The 20,580-nt window shown below is 54.6% G+C and overlaps 3 protein-coding genes across 4 annotated transcripts; 2 read left to right on the forward strand and 1 right to left on the reverse strand.

The window, feature by feature from the left end:
- The first annotated feature begins 328 nt into the window (after positions 1-328).
- On the forward strand, positions 329-10,781 carry LOC119094360 (tetratricopeptide repeat protein 27). Its single transcript, XM_037217425.1, has 19 exons — positions 329-373; positions 1,056-1,196; positions 1,826-2,003; positions 2,378-2,500; positions 2,929-3,049; positions 3,382-3,522; positions 3,916-4,036; positions 4,378-4,490; positions 4,560-4,693; positions 5,420-5,540; positions 6,180-6,335; positions 6,726-6,848; positions 7,452-7,628; positions 8,076-8,228; positions 8,474-8,635; positions 8,880-9,050; positions 9,357-9,536; positions 9,914-10,024; positions 10,487-10,781. The coding sequence occupies exons 2-19, from the start codon at positions 1,121-1,123 to the stop codon at positions 10,601-10,603; spliced, it is 2,478 nt and encodes an 825-aa protein (XP_037073320.1). The 5' UTR covers positions 329-373; positions 1,056-1,120; the 3' UTR covers positions 10,604-10,781.
- A 40-nt stretch (positions 10,782-10,821) lies between these two features.
- Positions 10,822-13,429, reverse strand: LOC119094361 (uncharacterized). Its single transcript, XM_037217426.1, has 3 exons — positions 13,198-13,429; positions 11,624-12,592; positions 10,822-11,413 (listed from the first exon to the last, which is right to left on the reverse strand). Exons 2-3 carry the CDS (start codon positions 12,518-12,520, stop codon positions 11,048-11,050), a joined length of 1,263 nt encoding a protein of 420 aa, XP_037073321.1. The 5' UTR covers positions 12,521-12,592; positions 13,198-13,429; the 3' UTR covers positions 10,822-11,047.
- A 32-nt stretch (positions 13,430-13,461) lies between these two features.
- Positions 13,462-20,347, forward strand: l(1)G0004 (RNA-binding protein pno1). Of its 2 annotated transcripts, none has more exons than XM_037216496.1 (6): positions 13,462-13,589; positions 14,735-14,974; positions 15,545-15,650; positions 17,195-17,339; positions 18,407-18,595; positions 19,500-20,347. In XM_037216496.1, the coding sequence occupies exons 2-6, from the start codon at positions 14,736-14,738 to the stop codon at positions 19,550-19,552; spliced, it is 732 nt and encodes a 243-aa protein (XP_037072391.1). In that variant the 5' UTR covers positions 13,462-13,589; position 14,735; the 3' UTR covers positions 19,553-20,347. The 2 variants fall into 2 exon arrangements, with proteins under 2 accessions (XP_037072391.1, XP_037072392.1); XM_037216497.1 differs by lacking the exon at positions 13,462-13,589 and adding an exon at positions 14,292-14,361.
- The last annotated feature ends 233 nt before the right edge of the window (positions 20,348-20,580 follow it).

Below are 20,580 nucleotides of genomic sequence, written 5' to 3' on the forward strand. Positions count from 1 at the left end.
CTTTTTGAAGCGCCCCTGCGCCTATGCTCTGAATGACATTGAAGTGCCCACCCCTTCGAGCAGGGCCTCTGAATATGACCCCCGGTCGGCACTCCGGACCCTTAATCGTAGGTCCCGAGTTACCCTTCGGGCCCCTCAGAACCTAAGGGAGTCGTGAGCCCCGTTTCCACCTGCCTGCACTCTAAAATTTGTCGATGTTTGGTATTATTTTCCCTTACCCTTCCTCTTATTTACCTTTATCACTAGGGATTTGGAAGCTATATAGTGTTCGTATAATACCGCAGATGTGACAACAACAGCATGCATCAATACGACGGCTACTATGCGCCCCAATCCAAGACAAGACGAAGCTCAAGCTTGGACTCAAATCACGGTGCCCGTGGTCCGGGGGTCGGCGTGGTGTTGCTCTCCCTCTAGTTCAATTAGCGGCGCAATTTTGACGTCCTTGGTGGTGGTGGTCGTGTTTAACTTGTGTCTGTGCCACGGTTGGGTAATTCGAGGGTTTAATTTTATAAACCATGGACTCCTGGCTCTCGGATGTTTTTACCGATTTTGTAGCTCCAGTTGTAGTTATTGTGTACATATTTATGCATACAGGCATTAGCTGTTCATTTGTAAGTTTTTCAGGCTAGGCAAAGTGTCGCTGGACTTAAATTGTACCCATGCTGTTGCAGAAGCTTAATGTAGTTGACTTGTAATTTACATTGCAAGGACTATGACAATACTTGGGTCTTAATGCTTATTGACTGATGCTTCTGTAATTGTTTAAAATAGAAGTGGAAAAAATTGGAGATCATGCATAAATCAGTCAACATGATTTTTGAATCATGACAAATTATGATTAAATAGTTATAAAGATGTCTGTCTGTGTCTGATTCAATGTACTTGTTTCCATTTTACACGTGAAACTTGGCCAATACATAGACCCATAGCAATAAATGCCAAGAATCTGATTAACATATTGGGTGGTTTGTGGAGTGCCTATAGTGTTTGATACGACCGTGCACATACTTGTATATAACATGCATGTTTCAAATGTGATGTTTATTTGTCAGGCATCTGGCGCAACTGAAGAGATACTTTAGATGCCTGTATACATTTGAGTACAAAGCCTTGGTTGATGGCAGTAATGCATTTGGAGAAAGAAAAAGAACTTGTGTCCCTGAGGCACTGCAAGCAGTCTGATAACAGACTGGGTATGTATTATTGTCCTGGCATATTGTGATAAATCATTCTTAATCATGCATGTCTTGTGAGTGGGAAGGTGTAGAATCAAACTGGTCAAAATGGGTAGTTTTCTTGCCTAATTTGTGAAATGTATTTACTTGTGCTACCTGAGAAGGCAAGGGTGACATCAGTTCCTGCCAAAAGCAGTTGCAGTTTTTGAATGGAAGGTCTTTTGCCTGACCATTTTAAAGGTTTTTGTTATCACCCCTGAGGCTAGCTATCAGGCTGATATACTAATTCATGTAGCCTTGCTGCAGTACATGAATCTTCTCAGTCCATGCTGTCATGTTCTTGTGTCATATGGCAAAGTCTCACATGGTCAATACCTTTTTGGATGAAGGGCCTGCTGTGGACCTGTTGCTTTTTGTTGAGATGTGCACTAGCCAAGTACAACTGCCTCATGCCATAATACAAAAGAGCCTTGCATTAGAATCCATGATCAATCAGAACATCTCAAAACATGTTTTCTGCAAAAGCTTAGTCATAATGCTTGAAAGTAAGCTCTTTGTCTCATGTCATTTATACCACTCACTATGTTCTGCCACCCTCTGCATACTTGAAAACAGGAAAGCAATAACCATATCCTTCAATGCCACAGAACTGGATGACACACCTCTGCATCACATTCTCCAAGGACATTTCAAAGATGTCTTGAATTTAGAAGACATCAGAAGGGTGCTCAGCCTAGATGCAACAGAGTTGTGGAAGTCGTGGGACCTGGAGGCCATTGCAGCCCATGTATCTGCCTCACTGAATAGTGCCAGCAGTGATTCAGGGTAAGAGCAAATAAAGTGAGGCATGCTTTGAAAGCTTGTCTACACTACACACATCAAATTTTCAATTGTGCCTTTATGCTGTGGAAGATTGGCAAATGCAGCCATTTTCCATGACATCTATACAATGTACAACATTCACACACACCCACACCTGCACACACTCATACACACATGATCAGTTGTCGCCTGTTGGCTGCTCTGGGAAACCAAGGGTGCAGGGTTTGATTCCCCATGGTGCCCACCCTTCCTGCCATGGTGAGAGACAGGCAACGCCATGTAGCCTGAGCAGCAGAGCACGCCACAAAGCCCCAATGACAATGCCAACAACAGCCTGTCGCTGGCCGTCCGTTCGCCTGACGGTCGTACGTCGTCAGGGAGCTGCTGCTGCTGGGGGCCGTGGCGGCGCTGTGCCTGTTCGCCCAGGCCAACTGGACAGGCCCGGAGCTGGACTGGGCGGACGTGCTGCCCGTCACGGGCTCGGAGCAGGAGCGGGCCAGGTCAGTGCACCCCGCTGAGGAGGCCGGCGCCGGCCGCGGGCGCTCGTGGACCGCCAGCGGAGGGACATGTGCACGGGCTGCGCTCGGTGTTACTGGCCTGACTGCTTAGGGCCAGTGTGTCCTTATGGTCGCACTAGCTATGTTTTGGCTCTGAGGTACCGCAGCCAAACAGAGCAGACAGTAGCGCATATAATAGTCCATTGAGACTGCCCTGTCCATTAAGGCTGGTCCACGCCCAAGCGCACATTTCAGGCGTTCCCTGCCCAAAATAGGTTATGTGCAGCTACTGTAGCTGTGTTGCAGGTGTCTGGTTTGTCTTGCTGTGGACGGGAGCGAATGCTACCGGCTGACGCGGTACCCGGAGGCGCGCGGTATCAGGATCATCTCAGCTCAATAAGTTATGTGCAGCTGCTGCGGTTGTATTGCAGGTGTCTGGCTTGTCTTGCTGTGGACGGGAGCGAGTGTTACCAGCTGATGCGGTGCCCGGAGGCGCTCGGTATCGCGCGGGTCGTCTTCGAGGGCTGTCAGAATCATCTCAGCTCATTCCCGGTACGTACCGACGTCGTGCGCTGAGTATCGTCGGACCCTTTTATTGCCGCAATCGTCCCAGTTCCCGAACTCCAATGCAGTCTCTCCACCATGGTGTTCCTCACTGATCCGTGTTTACCGGGCGCGTAAGGCGGCTGCGATTGTGGTTCATATGGTTTCATGCTTTAGGACAGCAACCGTCTTTTCCAGCCGGATATATGTTCCTGTACCCCCGGAGCAATGCTAGACCATGCCGACACATATGCATTACACTGGGTATATGTCTGTTATAGCCGGCCTATGTTGAGGCCGTTTGCTGTCACGTCGTGTTGAGTGTCCGTGGCGTGTTTCAGTCTTTCCCGCTGTGGAGGATCCGCTACGGATTCCTGCACCAGCAGGTACTAGACGAGGCGTCGCCCCACCTCTTCGACCTCTTCCTCAAGGACATCCGACTGTCTGAGAACACGCTCCGCCTGCTGGAGAGCTCGACACAGGTGAAGGGGGCGCACCGGCGCTTGGCTACACGGTCTGTTGGCTCTGGGTCAGGCCGCTGGCGGACCCTCCTGGCACCAGCGACGCACCAGCGATGACTGATAACTGGGTAATAATTTCTCGATGGCGACCTCTGCTCTTCAAAGTGATCGGCGTTGGAGATAAAAGTGGTCCTCCCATCCACACATTTGGTTTCAAGGCCAAAGACGCGCTGTTGCTCCCGGCTGCTCACGTTCGTGGTCTGCTCCACCCGGCCGGACCGGACCGGACCGGACCGGACCGGACCGGACCGGACCGGACCGGACCGGACCGGACCGCACCGGACCCAGGTCACTGGTCGCCGCCGCGTCCCCAGTGGGTTCTCTCCTCACTCCGCTGACGCCGCTTCGTCCCAGGTGGCCGTCGAGCACCATCTGACGGTAGCCGGCGTGTACAGCTACCACCACCACGTGACGGAGGCGGCGCAGCATCTGGCCACCGCCCAGCGCCGACTCGGCATCAGTCTGGAGCTGGTCGGTGAGTGATGATGCGGCTGATGGGTGGCGGCGCGCGCCTTGTCCCCCATTCCTCCGGTAGCGCGCCGGAGATGCTCGGATTCGTTGGAGGTGCCGACTTATGCTGACGTCCTAGTATCGGACGCTAGATAAGCGTGTTGGATACTTGAACAGGATCGTCTTTGGTTCACATGCAAGTGAGGTCTGGTCCAACTGCGTGCATCGCGCAGAGGTGCCATCATAGGTGGAGTGGCCCCGTGCATGGCGTCTCGACTACTGGAAGCGCACTGTGCGTACGTGGCGCCTGCGACCCGGAGCGAGTCTGGCTCTCGGGCGTCTAACCCCGACCCTCCCCGTGGCCAGGAGCGCTGGGTCGGCGGACGTACTTCCAGGAGGCGCGGCCGCAGCTGGCACTGCGGGTGGCCGAGGACGGCCTGTCGCCCGCCGGCGACAGCCCGCTCCCGGCGCCGGAGGACACGCCGGGACCGCCGCGGCCGTCCGAGGACGCGCCGGGACCGCCGCGGCCGCCCGAGGACGCCTCCGAGCCGCCGGGCTGCGCCGAGCTGCCTCGTGACCTGCGGCTCGGCGACGACACGCGTCGCGAGCGTGTGCAGTACGAGGACGCGGCGCTGGAGGCGGCCGCCTCGCCGCTCCGACAGGCAGTCATTCTCAGCAAGTTGTGAGTGGGAGTATGGGGAGCAGGGCTGGGCTTCCACCGACCGGGAGTCGTGCCTAGACAGGTGCCGGGGTAACAGTTGGTACACAGCGCTGCTCGGCGCAGATAATGCTGGCTCATCACATGCGGCGACCGTCGGCTGTTAAGTGTTGCTCACATAAATACGGCACGCCCCAAATCGCGCCCCAAAGCCCGAATCATCATCACCATCACATCAGTACAGCACGGGTAGAACGCGCTTTCTATGTTCAGAACTGTTTCGTTTCGTATCTGTTTCGCGCTTTTCAAGAGCTGGAGCCCAACACATGTCGTCCGCCTGCTCACTTGACGGGGTTCAGCCTGGTCTCTGGGCGGGATTCAGCCTGGTCACTGAGCGGGTTCAGCCTGATCACAGGGCGGGATTCAGCCTAATCACTGGATGTGGTTCAGCCTGCTCACTGGGCGTTTTTCAGCCTGCTCACTGGGCGTGATTCATCCTGATAACTGGGCGTGGTTCACCACCTGCTCACTTGGTGGGGTTCAGCCTGTCTGTGCTGCGCACATGACGCCGCACCTCAGCCTGACGGTCGTCGTCGCTGGGCGGGGTTCAGCCTGTCTGTGCTGCGCGCGCGACACCGCGCCTCAGCCTGACGGCCGTCGCTCCCGCCGCGTCACCGGGCGGGGTTCAGCCTGTCTGTGCTGCGCGCGCGACACCGCCCCTCAGCCTGACGGCCGTCGCTCGCCGCGCAGTTTCCAGGAGCAGCGGGCGCAGGGCCGAGACGCGATCCGGGACGAGCAGCTGCTGGTGCTGCTGGCGGCGGTGACGCGGCAGCCGCACCTCTGGGCCGTCCAGCTGTCGGCCCTGCTGCAGGTAACGCCGCCGTTTAACGCCGCCGACGGCGTGCGGGTTTAAGTTAATTGCGGGGCGTGCGCACTCAAGTAGCAGCAGCTGACGAGCAGTTGGTGGTGGATGAATACGGAACATTTTCACGTGTCATCACTTGTTGCTGTGACCGTTTGCCGTATTTTCGGACCTGCTGTGGTCGTCTACGTTAAGCATTACGCACCAAGGCACTCGACCTGCTCGGACGGCCTTCAACCTGCCTGCGCACGAGCGTTGTGCGCGTGCTGGGGGACGGTGGCGCCAGGTCAGGTGCCTGGCGCCCGCCGTGTGGGATCACTGCCGGCGCCGTGTTTAGAAGAGCGTGTTCGGACGAGCGTGTCCAAACGGACGTGTTCAAACGAGCGTGTTCAGACGAGCGTGTCCAGACGGACGTGTTCAAACGAGCGTGTTCAGACGAGCGTGTCCAGGTGGGCGTGTTCAGACGAGCGTGTTCAGACAAGCGTGTCCAGACGAGCGTGTTCAGACGAGTGTGTCCAGACGAGCGTGTCCAGACGAGCGTGTTCAGACGGGCGTGTTCGGACGGGCGTGTTCGGACGGGCGTGTCCAGACGAGCATGTTCAGACGAGTGTGTCCAGACCAGCGTGTTCAGACGGGTGCCGTCTGCAGCGCAGTCGGCTTGAGTCTGGCGAGCGGCGCACCGTGGAGCGGGCCATGACACAGACGCAGACGCTGGTGGACGCCGTGACGGAGGCGGCGCCGTCGGCCGTCCACCGGCTGCAGCTGTTCTTCTGCAGTCTCGTGCCTACCCGCTGGGAGATGGAGGTGGGTCGGTGCGGCCGTCTTCCATGGGAGACGACTGGTTCGTTCGCAGCGGCGCTCGTTCTTGAAAATAACGCAGCCGATGTTTTGAAGAGTGTGATATAGTAAACATACTGTACCGTCTTAAGGTGGTGCATCCTTATTTTGTGAACCTTTCGTTGATGTAGAGTAATGGTCCATTACGCCCGTGGAAAGCGCTGACTGGTTCCAACGCCAGATAGGTTTCTAGGATTTCTGTCGCCCTGAGCCCGTGGTGTGACATCTGATCCTGGCTCTCGCAATGTGACCTCTGACCTGGCTCCCGTGGCGTGAGCTCTGATCCCGGCTCCCGTGGTGTGACCGCTGACCCCAGCTGCCGTGGGGGCGACCTCTGACAGTGACTGACTTCGACAGGGCGAGCTGGCCGCCCGCTACCTGGCCTTGGGCGTGACCAAAGCGGCGCTGGAGGTGTACGAGCGGCTCCAGCTCTGGGAGGAGGCCATCAAGTGCTACCACTTGCTGCAGCAGCGCCAGAGGGTGCGTGCTCCCGGAAAGAGACGTCTCGAGCGCTGAAAGCTGCGTCTTACGTAACAAAATCAGGGTTGATGTGCGTTGCTGAGCAATCCGCGCAATTCACGTATCTTGAATTTTATCGATAATTTTTCGAACCGTAGTTAATCCGTTTTGCTGTCGGTGTAAGTATAGCGTTAACTTGTGTGCTTTTGTCCAGCCTGCTGTGTTCACGCTGGATCAGAATCTAGATTACGTGCTAGTCTTAAGGTCGTGTGTACACGTCATGATATGCATAGGCTATGCGTAGAAGATAGTTTCGAACAGAAAAGCTAGAATCTGTAGGAGTGATTATTTTTGCTATCATAAAAGTTGGTAAGCTCTAAAACAGCCACATTGAATTTGAGGCAGCAGAATATTTTGGAAAAAGAGTAGACCAATCAGTGCCCTTCTCCCCTTCACGTAACGCCATGCTCCATCATGTAACGTTATGCCCCTTCATATGACGTCGTCCCCCTTCACGTGACGCCATGCTCCATCATGTAACGTTATGCCCCTTCATATGACGTCGTCCCCCTTCACATGACGTCATGCCCATCCGCGTGAAGTCGTGGCTGTCTGCACCGCCAGGCGGAGGAGGTGATCCGCCAGCGTATCGAGCTGAGCGGAGAGACGCCCAAGCTGCTCTGCCTGCTGGGTGACGCTACTGATGACGTCACATGCTACCAGCGCGCCTGGGAGATGTCTGGCCATCAGTCGGTGCGCGCGCTCCGCTCCGAGGGCTTGCACTACTACCACCGCAAACAGGTGCGCTGCGAGCCCCTCTCTTGTGTTGCTGGGGATGTGATGCTAAAGTTAAAGTTAAAGAGGAGCAGGGACAGGTACACGACATTGCAATGAAGCAGGTGTGCTGTTATGTTTCATTTCCAGTCTCCGCTCATTGTAATTATGCAGTGATGATCTGTGGGCTGGTAACTGCAGTGGATGGGTATGGAGCATGTAAGTCAGTCGGTTATAAACTGATCTACTCCTCCATTCTTGTTGATAACATGAATGCACTGCTTATCCGACTGACGCACTTACTTTGGGTAGCATACTCGAGTATGGCGCAAATAAGCATTGCAGTTGACGCGCTGTTAAAACCCACGCACTTACTGGCTGACTAAACACTCGAATATGCCGACCTCACATCAGAACGCACATTAATGGGACACATTGTGTGCCATCTTCTTAATGTACGTTGTTTTCTTCCAGTACTCGCGCTGCATACCGTTTCTGCTGAGAGCCGTGGAGATGAACAGCCTCCAGTTTGACGTCTGGTCTCGCCTGGCGTATGCTGCGCTCGAGACCGAAGATTGGAAGACGTGTGCGCGGGCCTACCGACAGTGCTGCTACCTGGAGCCAGACGTGAGAAGCTCGAGCTATTGATGCGTTTCTACCGCCGTCAGGAAGAACTCCTTCTTGCTGTTGTTCCAGTATACCGTGGGCGGTTTGTTGAGCTGTTATTTCCAGCACACTTAGGGCACGCTCAGTTCAACTGTAGCATTATTAGTTTTATGGAACAGATAACATGTTTCTGCTAAAGCAGTAATTGAGTGCATTGGTCGCCACTGCTACGTCGGTTTAATGTGTTCCCATCTCGACTATTCCAGAACTTTGAGGCGTGGAACAACATCGCACACGCGTACATCAAACTAGGCCAAAAGGACCGCGCTTGGAAAACACTGCAGGAGGCGCTCAAGTTCAGCTTCGACAACTGGAAAATCTGGGAGAACTTTCTGGTCGTCAGTGTTGATATAGGCGAGTTTGAGGAGGTACGTTTTCCCTTTCTGTTCAGACATTGTGCGACTCCCATTGCTGTAGTTGTGATGCAATATGTTTGAAATGTTGGGATTGCCTTCTGGCTTTGTTTTCATTAGTGTGCTCAAATAGTGCAAATTGGGCAGTTCGGCCGGTGTTTCTGTCGCGTTCAAATCGTGTCCTATTGACAGCTGGTCACCGTGAGTTTGACCTGTCCCTGACTCCGCACCATAACGGCCGTCTCGGACACCCCGGCAGGCGGTGAACGCCTACGGCCGGCTGGCGGACGTACGGGAGCGTCACGTGGACGCCGAGGTGCTGCGTCTGCTGGTGGGGGCCGTTATTGGGGACACGGTCGACCGGCACGGCTTGGGCGCTGGCCGCCTGCGCCGCCGCGTGGCCGCGCTCTTCGGCCGCCTCACGGCAGCGGTGAGTCGGTCGCGGTCGCTGCCCACGCGCGGCGAAGGAGGGCTGGGACCGGCGCGACCTCACGTGGGTCCGCCCGGCTCGGGCGGCAGCCTGTGACGGTGCTGCCTTCTGAGCTGTGCCGTGGTTGCGAATGTCGGCCGCGTCGCGCCGTCGCGCCCCTGATGCTGTCTGGTCACCCCGCCGCGCCGCTGACGCTGTCTCATCACCCCGCCGCGCCGCTGACGCTGTCTCATCGCCCCGCCGCGCCGCTGACGCTGTCTCTTCACCCCGCCGCGCCGCTGACGCTGTCTCTTCCTCTTTCTGCAGATCACGACCGATGCCGACCTCTGGAGTCTATACGGCGACCTGTCGGCCGGCGAGCGCTCTGACGAGGCGCGCCACCGCACGATGCAGTACTACCAGAAGGCTCACCGCTGCCTGGCGCAGCGGCCGGCCGCCGAGAAACAGCCAGAGCTGGCCAGGCAGATGCTGCAGATCGTCGTCAAGGTGAGATGACTGGCTGTGGCGCCTCCTGGTTGTCTGCACGGGAAGCCTCGTGCCCTGGAGACATCAGGTTGAAATGACTGGTATCGGAGCGGGTGCCTTAAGACGTGTCTTGCGGGATTTGGCCAAGTCACGGTGCGCGCGATTTTAATTCCCGAAGTAGGAAGGCCCGCTAGGTGTTGGTCGGCGTGATCGTCATGGCAGTGCGATGTCCCATGTTGGCCGATTTTGTCCACGCTGAGCTGGGCAAGGCTTCATGTGAGGTCACGTCCTTATAACGTGATATGAGGCAAGCGCATGACACTATCGCATCGGATCAGAGAGCCAATGAAGGGATGACGCCGTACCCGCCGCAGTTTGACACTGCCCGCCATCCGCAGCTGGCTGATGCGGCGCTAGACTGGGCCGAAGTGACCCAGCCCGGCGGTCACGTGCTCCAGACCCTGTCCTCGGTGAAGCTGGCAGCGCGCGGCACGCTGACGAAAGTCAAGGTCGGTCACCTGGTTACTTCTGACTCAGGCTTCTGGTCATGAGCTGTTGACAGTTGCCGTGAGTCATAGCCCGCTGTGCGCAAAGGAGCACGTAGCGCCACGTAGCTTTATTGCTTTTTACAGCTGTTTTAACCTGACGTTTAAGGTGCGCCATTTGTTTTGATTAATTAATAGGCATTTCCCGTGAAGCAAGCCGAAAGCTTTCCATCAGGATGACGCATTTCGGTAAAGGTTCCGTTGCTAACGTTGAGTCATTCAGTCATAATCATCAGTTCAGTCATAGTCAGTCATTCTGAGCAGGTCTGTCGTGCCTTTTCAACGCATGTGAGGCACCCTCGCAGGTAAACAAGAGGCGGCTGTGCTGGGAGCGTGGCGGACGGCACACCGTGCCGGCCTGACCGACCGGCCGACATGGCGGCCCGTGTCCCCCCGCCTCGGTCACCAGCGGTCCCGCCTCCGCAGGCGGCCCAGAGTGACCTGACCGGCCAGGTGACCGAGCAGCTGCGGCCGCTGCACGGCGAGGCAGAGGCTGCCCTGCAGCGCGTGCTGGACGCCATCCAGAGCCGCCAGGGGAGCTAGTGTCGCCCGCCGCGCCGACGCCGTTGAGGATCCGCGGACGGCGCTGTCGGCTCGCCGCGGCAGGACACGGCGGCGTGATGCTGCTCATGCGGCCGGACGCATTTTTGGTCCGGAGCCACTATAAAAATATTGTCATCGCGTTGTGGTCATTTGTAACGAATACAAGTGAAAATATCTACAGCACGTCCTTTATCCTGTTTTGGTGTCCAGTACACTATGAGCGGTGTTTTGTAACACTAAGAACCGTCGCGCCATGCAACTCACCCCTGAAACTCGACAGCGAACTTATATTTCTAGCCGTCTTCCGCAGCCACATCAGGATACCCAACGCATCACAAGATCTCTTCGAGCGTATCGCTTTAAACAGCACTAAAGCATACCATGGCCCGCAATTCCGCCACACTCCATCCCAACGACAGCGAACATCTTCACTTAAATAGGACATCAGTCGAAATCAAAGCGGACATGCCCGCCACTGCTCTCTTTCTTTTTCGCCGGTGTTTTCGCTTTCACGGGGGCGGCCTTCTTCACAGAGGCGACCTTGGCGGGGGCGGCCTCGTCCGCCTCCTCCGCGTCATGGGTCAGCCCGCGCCACGAGCACGCCTTTGCTCCGGCTCCACCGCCGACCGGCGACGTGCGGCCGGGCCGCCGGCCGGCGTCGGCGGCGCCCTGCGGACAGTCGCGGGACATGTGGCCCTTCTGCTGGCACAGGAAGCACGTGGCGAACGGCAGGCCGGCCACGTCCCCTTTCCTCGGACAGTCGGAGAGCCGGTGGCCGGCGGCGCCGCAGCGGAAGCAGACGGTGCCGGCGGCGGCCTGGACGGCCGGCGCCGTACAGTCGGAGCCCAGGTGGCCGCGGCCGCCGCAGCGCGCGCACAGCAGCCGGCCAGCACTCTTGACGCGGCGCTCCTCGGCGCGGCGAGCGTGGCGCAGCAGGCGGCGCGCCTCGGCCTCGGGCCGGCCCTCGGCCGCCAGCCGCTCCCGCAGCTGCTCCAGCTTAGCCACCGCCTCAGCGCCCACCCAGAAGCCGTCGAAACGCGCCAGCCGGTCTCCCTCCTGCAGCCGGAGGCCGCAGGCGCGGCCGGGCAGACGGCGGCGCGCGCGCGGCGTGTTGCGCGCCGCCAGGAACTGCGCCCGCTCGCGCGCCGCTCGCTCCGTCTTGGCCAGCGCACCGATGAGGCGCAGTTTGAGGCGCCGGTGCTCGCGGCGCACCAGCTGCTTCATGCGCCGGTGCACCTTCTCCGGCGCCAGGCCACGCTTCTCCAGGTCCTCGCGCGCCGACTGGAGCCGGCCCGTCTCCTCGCGTGGCACCCACACGCCGTCGAACTCGGTCATGGTGTCGTCCTCGGCGAACGTCAAGTTAACTGCCTCCAGACGAACAGGCAGCTTGGCCCGCCGTCGCTTGGCATCGGGCTTCGCTGCCGGCGTCTGTTTCTGTGCCTTCTCCCGCCTGGCCACCTGGCGGGCCTTCATTTTCTCAATAGCTTCCTTGTTGTACTGCTTTTTCTTGCGCATTGGTTTTCTCTTCTTACCATCGGCCAAAACACTTGTAAGAGAGTGCTCTGGACTGGCTGGGTTATCTGGGATGTCAGATGTTCCTTTCATGATCTTTTTTGTCTTGGGTGGAGACATCTCACTGGCATCACTGCCTTCGCTCTTAGTTTTTATCTTCTTTGCCATTTTGGTTGGAGTCATTTCACCATCATTATCAAGTTTGTGGCTAGTTTTCAACTTTTTTCTCTTTCTGGTATGACACATTTCATCACCATTTGTCTGTTTTTCCTTTTCCTCCTTGGCAGGCAGTGTTTCATTGAACTTGCTCTTTCTCTTCATTTCCTTCTTGGTTGAAGGCATTATCTTGGCAGTAACTCCCTTGCCCTTCAATTGTGTTTTCTTGGCCTTTGCCTTGATGTTCATTCCAAAGCCAGGCTGCTCATTAGCAAACTCAAAGACAGATGCAGGACTTGCAACTAACACAGCACTGCTAGCCTGAAACCCAATGCCTAAGCTGTAATATTACAAAAACAGAAGCTTGATCATAAGTCTAATCTCTAAGGCCCATCTCCCCTGTGAGAACATGATGACATCCATACCCCATTTCTGAACACTGAATAAGTTGCTTCAGAATGATTTATCATCACATGCTTTCATCACTACTCATTCTGTCAAAAACATTAACGATTAAACTTGCTACAACCTCAATGATAAAAAGCTTGTCATAACTGCATGGATTTTTGCAGCCTGTCAGCATCAGGCATGCACTGAAGTGGGCGGTGCAATGTAGCTGATGATGTAGGCCTTTTATGTTTTACATATGTGCATCACATTCACTAATGGTGTATTGTACTTAAGACTACTTGAGAGCAAAAATAATGATGCCATCCATGTCAAAATGCTGAATATTCCCTGGACACCACATCAACAAATGCCTGTATCAGGGGATTTACTATGTCGCATTAAACGCAGACGAATTTTGCAGACGCAATGCACGCCAACGTTGTTGATATGTACAACACATAGAGAATCTAATTAAATTGGATGCATGTCGAGCCAAAATGAGTACAAAGACAATCCACACGCACTGTTGCACTTACCTCCAAAAGGACAAATTCACTTACAACCCAAACGACCACCCAAATCGCAAAATTGTACGCAGGAACAACCACCGCTGTTTGGTGTTACGCCTGTTTAGACACTTTGAACAATTCGAATTGTCGTTATTTTCAGCTAATAAAATCCCCAGCTTAAAGCCATTAGCTAATGAAAACACGGAAAAGCGGTTGATGTGACCTTACTAGAATGTATTGAGCACATGGAACATGCATGCAGATTTGAGACGTTTTCGAACTACATGGGACAATAAATCAGCACGTGCGGGCGTGAGACACTTGGGTCATACGTGTTATGTAGCCGGAGTGCCCAGATACCTGCCAATCTGCTTCTGGAATTGGTCGTTTACATTTCCTGGACATCGAGCGGGCTCAATGTAAGTCTCAAACTCTGATGCACTGGTGGTTTAGAGGGAGCGCTACCCTGGCCATGTGTGGGTTATGGTCATCAGAGGATTTCGCGGTCTCGCTTCCTTAGCACGTGCGAATTTACAGACAGCTGTAGGTTGGGCAGGTGGGTACCTAGCGTGCAGCTAGATATCTACCTCTTGTTCCTTGATTCAAGTCAGTATTGATAAGATTGGGGATGCTTTAAATCACAAGGAAAACCGCAGCATTGTAGTCACTAGTGCACTCGGATTTGCAGGGGTGCAGACCATGAATAGGTACCATACTTCTTGCTTCACAGCATCAATTCCTTGTAGGCTAAACTCTGTTGCAAAAGGATATGCGACTTTAATATGCTGATGACAGGAGATAGGTTAATGCTGAGATGATTTATTTTGGAGGAGCTTATAGCACATGGACCTGCTGGTGACATATAATTGACCAGTGCAGTTAGTTTGATTGCCACTGCACTAGTTGCTCTGTATTCCCACCAAAAGGATAATTTTCTTTGATTTCCTCAAAGGATGTGTTATTTTGTAATAGAGTATGCACAAAAGGAATCCATTACTCTTTTTTAATTTCCTTAGCTCAGCATGCATTGCATGCTTACTGCTACCAGACATTGGATAGTCTCCACACATCTTGAACATCTGCAGGATTTTGTTAGTAGTGAGGGTGGGGTGGGGGGAGGGAAGTATCATATCAAGTCATTGAAAAGCTTGAGGTACAGGATGGAATACCTATGGAGCAGGTGACATACAAGTAAGTTACCTTGTGCCTTTTTTTCCACACTTAATTGTATCAGTTAACATCAAATTTGACCCTGATTGAGAATGCCAAGGAATCTCAAAGCTGTGTTAGAAGTATGAAAATTACACAAGCCCATAGATGTCAACATTGCCATTTTACTGCTAGGGGTCTCAGTGTACACTCAAGCAATGATATGACTCAGATCTCAGGTCTGTCTAAAAGCAATGAGTGTCCACACTTCACACGCATGCCTGGAATGTCCATTCTCATGAAACTTGTTCAGGTTTGTACAGACATACACATTGGAGATCTTTTGGGTTAGTGAACAATATGAGACACTCAACAGTTTCAGTTTAAAAGCATCAATGTAGCATTTTCATTGCAGAATGGCTGCTGTCTCAGAGGATACTCTGAGTGCTCAGGATGCCACCATGGACCAGGATGAAGAATGGAAGAAAGCAGGGAAAGGAAAGAAAAGGAAGAGAAATAATACTGAGAAGATGGATGATGAACAGGCTGGAGAAGCAGCTTCAGCCACAGCGGGACGGCCATATTTCCCACCTGTGAAGAGGGAAAAGTTGCAAAATGGAGTGGAAGTGCGCAAAATACCAGTACCTGCCCATAGGTTGGTCTTGTGGTGTTAACTTCAGTGATTGCCATTAATATTTCTTTATTGGATATGCTTGTTGTTCAAGATAACTGAATGCCAACATGCCACAGGTTTTATGAACTTAGTCCAGACCACTTAAATGGGATCCATTCATAAACCAGAACTCTCCCAAGCAGTGCTTGTGTGAACCATGACCCCATAATTGGATCTTGAAACTCCAGTTCAACATAATTTTATGGAGAGAGCTAAACATGCCACTGTGCATGGCACAACTCGCCCCGCCGCACCATCTTACGTCATCCGACCAGCTGTAGATGGCTAACAGCAGTGGCTTCCACCTGATGCAAGCCATCCCAGTCGGTGGTAAGGGGCGAGCGTGCGCCGTGACTCGAGCCCTCGCCCCGCCACAGTCGGGCTGGGGGTCAGGCGCTTTGACTGGTTAAACTACGGGGTGGGGCGAAGTTATATTTCAGTAGGCCTTACAAACCTATTTATTGTTCAGTCCATAGGAGTTATCCATACATCCCTTGGTACTGTGTCACCCGCTAGCTAGTGTTTAACTCTGTGCTGTTTTTTTTTATTCAGGTACACGCCTCTGAAGGAAAACTGGATGAAAATTTTCACGCCTGTTGTGGAGCAGCTGAACCTGCAAATCAGGTTTAACCTGAAGATCAGAAACGTCGAAATACGGGTTCGTATGTGTACTTACGGACATAGCGTACAATTATGCCTTGCGGACGACAGGGCACAGCACTTGTCACTAGTGTACCGCCCGGTTGGAGGCCTGTCACTAGGGTACCGCCCGGCCGGAGGCCTGTCACTAGGGCACTGCCCGGCCGGAAGCCTGTCACTAGGGTACCGCCCCCACCCGGTGGGAGGCCTATCACTAGGGTACTGCCCGGCCGGAGGCCTGTCACTAGGGCACCGCCCGGCCGGAGGCCTGTCATTAGGGTACCGCCCAGCCGGAGGCCTGTCACTAGGGTACCGCCCGGTGGGAGGCCTATCACTACGGTACAGCCCGGCCGGAGGCCTGTCGCTAGGGCACCGCCCGGCCGGAGGCCTGTCACTAGGGCACCGCCCGACCGGAAACCTGCCACTTGGATGTCGCCCGTAGTTGCACCTCATCATTGGACTGGTAACTTGAGACAGAGTATCGGCTAACTGAGAGCTGGGCTTGATCAGTGTTTTTAGCGCGTGCATCTGCGCGTGGTCAGCCTCCCCTCCCCCTGCAGCCTGCCCGTGGAGAGTCTCTCCACCCTGCAGCCCGCGGGCGATGAACTGCCACGAGTGCAGGCTACGCACGAAAACGACCTAGCTTCATTCTCGTAGACTAAAAGGATGCAATGTCCATCCTGTGGGTGTAGTTGGCCTGGGTCGGTCACGCCTTGTAAGTTATGTGCGGTATCACCACGTTTTTACCTGTTTTTCCGCAGGCAGCTGAATATTAGCAATCGCTTCTACAGCTAGCCATCGGCCATGTGCAAGTGCCCAAGCTTAGGGAAGAATTGCAGTGAATGAATATAGCGCAATTTTGGATAGTATGACCAGTAATGGCGCAGTTTGTGAGCACGTCAGTCTGGTTATGGGTCTTCTAGTGCTCATAACGCGTTATTAACACGGAACCCTTCGGGATCCTGGATCCACACTTGGGATCCAGGCACATGTCTGCGTCATGGCTCATCGACGGCGGTTCCCTCTCCAAACGCGTTCTTGTGGCGTCAGCAGCACCCCGTGGTGCCGAGCTTTGCGCGACTCCATCGGCCCCACCCCGAAGCCAGGTAGTTTTTTTTGTCTGTGATGTGAGTCACTCCCGTGTATCTGCCGGCCGCCGGAGTCAGGCGTTGTTTGTGATTGGCACCGGGACGGTGACGCAAGACTAATGACAGACGCCACAGTCTGTGCTGAAGCTCTGCAACCGATGCGCACGATCTGAATCTTTTTACGGCATTGATCATGTACATTTGCAACTTACATGGGGCGCCGCCCGGCCGCTCTTGAGCCCCGTCCGGCTGCTCTCGAGCCCCGCCCGGCCGCTGTCGAGCCCCGCCCGGCCGCTCCCGAGCCCCATCCGGCTGCTCTTGAGCCCCGCCGGGCCGCTCTCGAGCCCCGCCCGGCCGCTGTCGAGCCCCGCCCGGCCGCGGTCGAGCCCCGCCCGGCCGCTGTCGAGCCCCGCGCGGCCGCTGCCTGCCCCCCCCCCCCCCCCTCCCGCTCTCTAGCCCCGCCCGGCTGTTGCAGACTTGCAAGGAGACTACAGACGTGAGCCACCTGCAGAAGGCGGCCGACTTCGTGCGCGCCTTCATCCTGGGCTTCGAGGTGGACGACGCGCTAGCACTGCTGCGGCTCGACGACATCTTCATCGACTCGTTCGACGTCCAGGATGGTACGGGGACTCGCGAGCGCGCCGCCCGCGTCCCGGCCAGGCGCCGTTGGCATCCTCGGGCCGGGTGACTGCTTTGGGGCGCCTGCGTGCGCGGCTTCTATAGCCGGGTTCGCCCAGCTGTGTTTTACATGGTTTAGAGAACGAGTTAATGGAGACCTACAGGCTTGCATGCCAGTGGGGTGTAATGCCGAAGGGTATAGAATTGGTGCTTCAGTCATGTGCAAGCTCGTTGCCCACGTGGTGTACCTGATATGAGAAAGACAGGCCTTTAGCTCCTGTTTTTTTTTCGTGGAGTTCAAAGTCCTTGCTGAGTAACGATCTTTTTATATGGTCATTGATCTGGCCAATGGTTCTGTTGCCGTCCCGGCTCCCGCACTCGTTCCACACAGCTTCCCAAAACCAAGTTACCGGCAATCCTGCTGCGACATTGGACGCTTGCCTATTTGCAAAAAATTCCCTGCAGTGATCAGGGTATGTTTTCTGCCCGCATGTGACGCGGATGCCTGGCGCTATTTGAGCGTAATTATGCCTTGAGCTTCATGTGACACGAACTGTGCGGTGTGCCGCGAACTTAATACGACACGTGAGGCATTCATCAAAGGGAGTTGGGGTGACATCAAACAGCGAGGGGATGTGTTTGCAAGTAATAGGAGTGGGATAGATGGTATGAAAGTAACGGAAGTGGATAGTGTGACGGAGGCGAGTTCTGGAGCTCGTCAGCCAGAGCGCGCTAGGCTGCGATGGGCTGATCGGGTTGGGCTCAGCAGTGCAGGATGTAGTGGGTGATTAAACTGGCCAGAATTACTTAAGAGTTGCGTGCTATGTGATTGGCAAGGCAAGGATCATGCTTTGTGCTTGCTACGTGAGAACTTCGTTGTCATTAAGAGGTTTGTCAATTTCTATGTTTTCCCCCAAACTATTGCGGCATTAAATCACGCCACTTATGCTCTTCAGAGCCGTCCGTCTTGTGCGTTTTCCATGATGTGTGCACGGCCCGTTCGCGTTAGTTCCTAGCCCGTGCCTGTTAGAGGCCAGCGTGTAACGGCCTGTCCGCCGTGTGCCCGCAGTGAAGCACCTCAAGGGGGACCACCTGTCACGCGCCATCGGCCGCCTGGCCGGCAAGAACGGCAAGACCAAGTTCACCATCGAGAACCAGACGCGCACGCGCATCGTCGTGGCCGACCACCGCGTGCACATCCTGGGCGCCTTCGCCAACACGGCTGCCGCGCGGCGCGCGCTGTGTGAGCTGATTCTGGGTGAGTGGGGGTGGGGCGGGGTGGGGGCGAGAACGGGAGTGGGCGGGAGCAGGGAGGGGGGGGGGGGATGACGACACCCAACGGCGTGTCGGTGGGCGCCGCGTGTGGAGCTGGTGTTTTGCTGTAACATTCCGCCCAGCCATAGACAAGACAGTAGTGTTAGCCTTATTCCTCGGAGAAAACCAGGAGAATGGAGATATAGTCGGGTTGGTATTTTGGCAACATGCCTTGATCAAAACAATAGTGGAAGAATTTACATAGTATCGAAACAATAGCTGCTATATTTTTATATTCATTATTGGATGCTATATAGCATGGTATTGAAGCAATAGTTATTGTTTCGATGAAAGCATGTTGCCGAAATATCAAACCAACTATATCTCCACTCTCCTGGTTTTCTCCGGAGAACAAGATTAAAAGTTACTACTGTCCTATCTATGTGAATAATGTTCCTCGCTAATGCGCTGAACAGCTCACGTAATTTCGCCCCGCCAGGTTAAGATGGAATGCATTGGGCACTACAAGCTGTGGGATGCGTTCCGCGTGATGTACAAGTTCTTACGTTTGCAACTTTTGTCTACTTCCTACCCAGCATTTTTCACGCTTTATACATTGGCGCTCCATTGCGCACAATATGATAAAGTTAGTTGCCAGAATTTGTCAGGGCTAAAGAGTTGCCACTTTCCAGGGTTTGTCAGAGTGATGTGGTTGCCAGATTTTGCTGAAGGGTAATATGTATACTTTAGCAGAGCCTGATGCAAATCATGAGGCCGTTGATGCACGCTTGGTACAACCCTCCAGTTATATCTATTTTTCTGTGCGCCGTGTATTGCCGGCTGGCTTGTGTTCCGCGCGCAGCTTTTCATGGGTATTACCAGCGCTGACATTGCTCTCTGTGTTGCAGGGAGCCCGCCTTCTAAGGTGTTCGGCCACATCCGGAACGTGGTGGTCACGTGAGCGGTGACCGCGGATGTGCCGAAAACCTTATCTCTTCGGGGAGATGTGAGCCGAAGCGGTGACGTGTGTCGTCCCGTCCCGGACGCCGTGATGTCACGGCGCGTGGCGCGTGCGCGGCGCGACTCCCGCACAGCGACTGGCAATGGCGGGAGTGTGTCGACGCTGGGCCTGGTGCGGACGGCGCGCTGAATGTGGCGTGAGACTCAGCGGCCCTGCTGGAACGTCCCGGTTGTCGTGGTCATACTGGGCAGTAAGGAGCTGCGGGTGGGCGTGGGGAGCTGTTGCCCGCTTCGATGGGCTCCACGGCGTGTGGAGGCCAACGGGGGCCTGCTGCAGCCTTTGTGAGATAGTAATGCTGCTGCTGCTGTGGAAATTCCGTACCAGTGGCCTCAACAGGATGCGCATTGATTGCCTGATTTTAGAAGTAGTTATGTCGCTGGCGATCATTTTATTGATTGCAGGATAAGTGGCCCCTTTGGACAGTCTCGTGTGCAAAAGCAAGACACAGGTTTTGGTTGCAAAGCGCTACAATTTGTATTAAGTTTGGCCGGAGGGATTCTTTGCATTATGCTGTGATCTGAAATAGCTAGCATACGGCTTTGCATCATTATTTCCTTGAGCGAACGATTGGGCCTCGAGGGGTAAACGCGGAGGACCACAAAGTTAAATTATGTATTCTTTCGCTCTTTTAAGGTCATATAAATGAACACAAACAGGATGCGAAGTTGCCATGCTGTATTGTACCACGCCTCGTACGTGCTGAGAGTCCCGACATACACGTCCGTCCGAAAACGATCTGTTTTTTGCTCTGACGTATCTTGGGAAATGATCGAAGCAAAGGTCCACATACAAGCATTTGCAACAGACTCAGCGGGCGAAGTCGAGCTCAAGGCTTGTAGCTAAGACGGTAGTAGTAGCCTTATTCTCGGTACAACCAGGAGAGTGGCGGGATCGATGCGTTAAAACGCATAAATCTATCGCATCGCGTTTTGTGCAGGTGCCTTTCTCTCGCCTCTCGCATATCGCTG

This window comes from Pollicipes pollicipes, unplaced genomic scaffold (assembly GCF_011947565.3).
Source record: "Pollicipes pollicipes isolate AB1234 unplaced genomic scaffold, Ppol_2.1 Scaffold_4002;HRSCAF=4701_pilon_pilon_pilon, whole genome shotgun sequence".
Lineage (NCBI taxonomy): Eukaryota > Metazoa > Arthropoda > Thecostraca > Pollicipedomorpha > Pollicipedidae > Pollicipes > Pollicipes pollicipes.